The 5,886-nt window shown below is 52.6% G+C and overlaps 1 protein-coding gene across 1 annotated transcript; it reads right to left on the bottom strand.

Annotated features, from left to right (window-relative positions):
- Nucleotides 1–1,277: 1,277 nt before the first annotated feature.
- On the bottom strand, nt 1,278–2,311 carry LOC307069513 (melanoma-associated antigen B1-like; the record flags this gene model as incomplete). The annotated part of the gene is given in 2 exon segments (XM_079727891.1): nt 1,278–1,321; nt 1,324–2,311. Coding segments are annotated over 2 exon segments (1,032 nt in total).
- Nucleotides 2,312–5,886: the final 3,575 nt, after the last annotated feature.

The raw sequence follows: 5,886 nt of genomic DNA, 5'->3' as shown, positions 1-5,886 counted from the left end.
ATTCTTACTGCTCTGGCTACGTATTCCAGTCCAGTAGTTTGAGCACAAGGCCATTCTTTTTATCACCTAAGACAAAGTTTGAAGTACTGGGAAAACAACTGAAATAAAAGACACAGGGTGTGTCTCAGGGTAGGAGGAGTAGAACAGTACGAGCTCTACAGTAATTTAGACCAGGAGTCTAGTCCCACCCCTGTCATTTACCAGCCTTATGAATTTTGGCACATTACCAAACTCTAACTCTATGAGCCTCAGGCTCTTCCCTGTGAAGTGAGTTTGATAAGACCAGTCTTGTAGGACTGGTGGAATATATGTGATGTATGGAAAGCATCTGTCACTGTGCCTGTCTTGTATTGAGACATTAGGGAATGGCAGTTATTACTATGATTATCTTGACCTCAGATGTTACCATCAATCCAGCTGGGATTTTTTTTTTTTTTTTTTTTTTTTTACATCTAAGGGATGTCAGAGAATATGCAGCATTCTAGCCGGAAAAAATCCTCCCAATCAGCCAAAATTCTGCTTTTAACAATGAAAACGAAGGAATATGTTCTCTCCACCCCCTCTTTACCCTGCTTTTTTACTTGCTCTTCTTGAAGTAGAGAGTATCTCACACTTTTCCATATAATAATAGCTTCTCTGCAAAACGGTAATTGCATGGCAGAGGCTAGGACTTTTCTGACTAAACATCCCCAGTACAAGCACAGAGACTTCTTAAGAGCAGATGCTCAGTTAATGTTTGTGTGAAATAAGAGGCATGAACAAATCATTTGCTAGAATTTATATTCTCAAACATTCTTGAAAACCATAAGCAAATCCAGTCTATATCTTTTATTAAATTTACAAAAGAAAGACTAAATGGAGTAAGGCAAACCAAGAATTGATCAACTTTTACTTTAGCTCTCTATCTGTCTTATCTCTCCATCTAGCTACCTAGCTATCTTCTGATCCTATTTTAGGGTGGTGTTCTTTCACGTTTCCAAGGATATTCTTATCCTAAAGTGATGTTATTCTTGTTCTGGACCACAAAAGTGATTTAAGGATTTCCAATTCGCATTTCAAAAAACAAAATTCTAACTCCTAAATCTGACAAACAGCAATAAGTGTGTGATCCACGTCATTCACATACTTATATTCTGAATCGAAATAAACTTTCTGTTGAAAGGAACACCAATTAAAAATGCAGGAAAAAAGTCAACAAGTTATTTAAGCATATCAGGAACACTGGTTAACAGGCTTTTCCAACCACACAGTGAAGAATGGCTGGGCTTCAGACCTCACTAGGGGTGTGAGGAGAGGCTGGACGTGGCCCTGGAACGCACACAGCAGTGGCAGTAGTGCCAGCCCTGGCTGCAGCTCTGGCTCGGTCTCTCTCTTCCTCATCTCTCAAAGCCTCTTCATAACAGAGTGGAAAGGCACTGGGGACCATACCAGTGAGCTTGGCCACAAACTCCAGGACTTTCATCTTGCTGGTTTCAGCGCGGGCTCTCCGGCCCCACAGGAACTCATAGCGCGGGGGATCGCTGTGGCGCACCTGACGATACACCAGGTACTTTTCCTGCACCAGATCTTCTGTGATAAGCTTCCTGGGGTCCCCAAAGGTTAAGTGCCACCTTCCATCATAAACACCGAATTTACTCAGGAATGCCCAGATGTCCTCCTCAGAGGCGCGGTTGCCTTTCAAGAAGATCACACCCAGGAGAGGCAACAGGAGCGCACTCTTCGGAAACCGCCTGCCACTGCTCCGACTGCCATCATCGCTGACATCTAGCTGGCTGACAAGGGTATAGGAGTCACCACTCGGCTTGACTTCCTTCAAGTCAAGACCAAAGAGCCGCTGAACACGCTCAGCAGCTCTCCTGAGGATCTCAGGGAACTTCCCCTTGTACCTTTTGTTCACAAGCTTCAGCATGTCTGCCTTTATAATGGGCTCTTTCACTGTATACTTCTCCAGCAGGAAATCTATCAACATCCCCACCTGCTTGGTTAGAGGATCTGTCTGAGAGCTCTCACCGGAGGTTGAGGCCTGGGAGGAATTTTTCCTTGCCTCAACCCGGCCCTTGGCACGTACATCAGATCCTGGGCCTGAAACCCCTGCAGCACGAGAGCTAGTGGCTGGGGCTCCCTGAGGCTCCTGGCGAGTGCCAGCAGCAGAGGAGCTCGGGGGAGTACCCTGAGAAACAGAAGCGGGGGACGAGGGCGACTCGTCTATCTCTGCTGCAGTGGCCTGAGCACCCCCGAGATTCTGGGTCTCCCTCCGGGCCTGGCGGCGCTTCTCACGGGCACGCAGCTTACTCTTCTGCCCCCGAGGCATGACTATGGGCAGGGACAGCAAGCGGGGGAGTGGCCAGGAGAGCAGGTGATGCTGGAACCTGGAGGAGGGAAGGTGAGAGGGTGTGAGCACCTTCAGCAGGGAGGTACCACCCTGACTTGAAGAAGGCCGCTCCGCACGTTCCCTTGAGGGCACTGCTCTAGGAACCACTAGGCCCTTGTTCTTGCTCAGCCTGTCCCCTGAGAACCCAGCGTAAGAAGCGACAGTGAGTGAGCCTCAGGCTACAGCCTGCCAGCCCTGCCTGTGGCTGACGGCGGTGACCACAGATCCTGGTAGGGTAGGCCCTCTCTGGGTTCCAAGGGTCCCTTTCGTTCACAAACAGGTTTGTCACATCGACTCTTGGTAGGGCCGGGACCTCTTCCCTGTGCTGCTCTAAAGGTGACACCTCAAAGCTCCCTGGGGCCCACGAGAAGGAACTGAGTCATGGACACTGTCGGGGTGCACAGCGCTGACAGTTCTGTGGGGCCTGCTCTGTCCTGAACTCGTTGGTCCTCAACCATTCAGCGTCCTCATCTTGTCGATACCAAGGGTCTGGGACCCCCCACAGCCCCCCTGTGCTTCTGCCCCTGGTGTGGCACCTTCAGACGAAGGATCTCATCTCCCTTAGAAATGATACAAAGAAATGAGGAGCCTCCGCCTGACAACCATGCTCTGGGCCTTCAAGGGCTGAGCAGAGGCCTGGGCAGGACTCTTTATTATTCCTTTGATTCGGTGGAAGGGGGGTGTGCTACCTTCAGTCGTCATGCACGGTCCCCACTGGGTCTCCTGGGAGGATCTGGGGGCTCCTTTTTCTCTTGACTTGAGGACATTTCCTCACAGTAAGGCCCACAGCTCCCTGAGACCCAACAGTGGAAGTGAGGATGGCCTTACCTGGCCACAGCGCCCCTAGTGTCCACAGGCTGAAGCTGCAGCAGGCACGCTGAGGCCCTATAACGCGGGCTCCTCCCTCACGGTCCCCATTTCTCACTCAGGGGAGGGTCTACGGTTCCTCCCTCTGCTGACCCGTCACACCAAGATGCTTACTTCCCTGTGAGTTCCGACTGGGGAACGGATGGGCACTTCTGCCTGACATCTGTGCCCGGGGGCGCCTCGGAACGACAATGCAGAGGGACTCTGCGGGGTCCCCGCTGGCATGCGGTGGAGTTCCCCACAGTCCTCAGCATCTTCTCCGTGAGTCCTGGCAAACCTCGGAAATCCTCCCTCCGCTGATCTGAGTTCGCCTGCATTACCTTAAGATTCTCACCTTCCTGAGATCCCCAAGATGAAAGAAAGGGTGGGCCCCTTCCATTCACCCCCGTCCATGCCCTCCCTGGGTTGGTAGCAGGGGCTGGACCCCACGGGACCCCACTGTTCCGGCATCGTTGGCCTCTTTCGCCCTCACTCTGACGGCATCTACTCTCCTCCCTCAGCCCACCTCAGTCTTCGGGCCTCAGATCAAGGCCCACATCTGCCTGGGTCCCTGGGGCTGGAAGTGAGGAGTGACTCATCAGGCTACCTCTACCTGGGGTTTCCCAGGGCCGAGGGGGGTGGGAGTTTGTGGGCCCCCACTGCTTTGGGTGGGTGTTCATCTACATCATCCCTCAGTGTCCTCACCCTGACGCACAGCAGGACTTGGACATCCTCTGTGTCTTGACTTGAAGTCTATCCCCTCGTACTAAGGCCCCCAACTCCCCGAGACCCACTAGAAAGAAAATTTTCTTGTCTCTCTAGCTACAACGGTGTGTGGACTTGCAATGCTGACAGGCAGGCAGAGATTCTGTGGCCCTCACTATTGTGGCGTAGGTGGTCCCCTCAATTCTCAGGGTCCTCTCCTTGGTTCCTGGCATTACCTGGAAATCCTCCGGCTGCTGACCTCAGCCCATACTCCCATCCACGAGCTTCCTCACCTCCCTGCCATGGTCCGGGAAAAAGGGAGTGATATTCATCAGGTCACCAGGCCTGAGTCTCCCTCCCAGGTCTGAGTAGGGATGAGATTCTATGTGGTTCACTTCTTTCTGGGTGGGGTTCCCTCATCTTCACTCGGTGTTACCACCCTGACTCTTGTTAGGAACCAGGCTCCTTCCCTAGGTTGAATGAGGCCTCTCTCATTAGACCCAAACCCTGACGTCCCTGAGACCACCCTTGGAGAAACTGAGAGGGCAATTCAGCCTGAGAGCTCTAAACCTGGCTTCCCAGGGCGAAGGCAGAGGTGGCACTGTGTGTGGTCTCCTCTGTTCTGGGGGAGTCGGTTGTCTCATTCCCCACATAGAATTTGTGCCTTGACATCGATCATGGCCTGGGACTCCTCTTCTTCTGCTGAACCGGGCAGCCAGCCCTTAAACCAAGGCCCTCATCTCCCTCAGACCCCACAGGCAGAGGTTAGGGGGCACCTGAGCCTGCCAGCTCTGCCCTGGCCGCCCGGGGCTAACGGCAGGGGCGGCATTAGAGGCAGCTCTCTCCACTGTGTAAGGAGCAGTCTCCATTTCCTCACTCAGGAGCTTCACCTTGACTCTGCACCCTGCCTGAGACTTTGCCCTCTGCTGACGTGAGCCCGTGACCGTCAGAAAAGGTCCTCATCTTCCTGGGACCCGAGCTTACACTCAGACTGAGCCTCTTTCCGCCAAAGCTGATCTGGGGCTCGGCTATGCCTGCTAACAGCAAGGGTGGGACTCTCCGACCCCACTGTTCTGGAGTTGGTGGCTCCCTCAGTCCTCATTCAGGACTCTGGCGTCCAGTCCGGGTAGGGTTTGGGATTCCTCCCTCCACTGACACGAATCTGCATGCCTCAGACCGAAGCTCTCACCTCCTTGAGTAGCTAGAAGACAAGTCGGGGGCTCCACGTCCCGGCTACCTTATCTGGGGACTCCCAGATCTGAGAGCAGGGCTGCTGATTTGTGCAGTTCCCTGTTTTCACGAGAGGTCTGCTTACTGGCACGGATGGTCCTACCTCTGCTTCTTTAAGGGCCAAGTCTCCTCCCTAAGCTTAATGGGGTGGCCTTATCTATCTATCCATCCATCCATCCATCCATCCATCCATCCATCCACCCAACTACCTGTTTTTTTACATTTCACACCCATTACGCATTGACTTTGTAACTGGTCGTTTGTACCTCTTAATTGTCCTCACCTAATTTCTCTCCTCCCCCCAACCACGTTTGTTCTCTGTTATCTATAACTGTTTCTCTTCTGTTGTTTGTTCATTTGTTTTGTTTTTCAGCTTCCACATATAAGTGAAATCATACGGTATTTGTTTTTCTCGGTCTGACTTATTTCACTTAGCGTACATAACACCCTCTAGGTCCATGCCCCCGCCCTTTCTTTTTGGCCGCACCGTGTGGCCTGTGGGATCTTACTTCCCCCACCAGGGATCGAAGTGAAAGCGAGGAGTCTTAACCACTGGACCAACAGGGAAGTCCTGCCCCCTTTGCATAAAGGCCTTTCTCTACCCGAACGTCCCCTAGCCCCCAACCCCACTTCCCACCCCAGGCAGGAATGAGGGCTTCTCTCAGCCTGAATTACTCTAGAGCATCGCTCGAGTGAAGGCGGGAGGGGGCTCCGTGCAGTCACGCCTTTCGGAA

This window comes from Hyperoodon ampullatus (assembly GCF_949752795.1).
Source record: "Hyperoodon ampullatus genome assembly, chromosome: X".
In the NCBI taxonomy this organism is placed as follows: domain Eukaryota; kingdom Metazoa; phylum Chordata; class Mammalia; order Artiodactyla; family Ziphiidae; genus Hyperoodon; species Hyperoodon ampullatus.
Note: the sequence above shows the minus strand (reverse complement) of the source record. Positions and strands in the feature narration are given on the sequence as shown.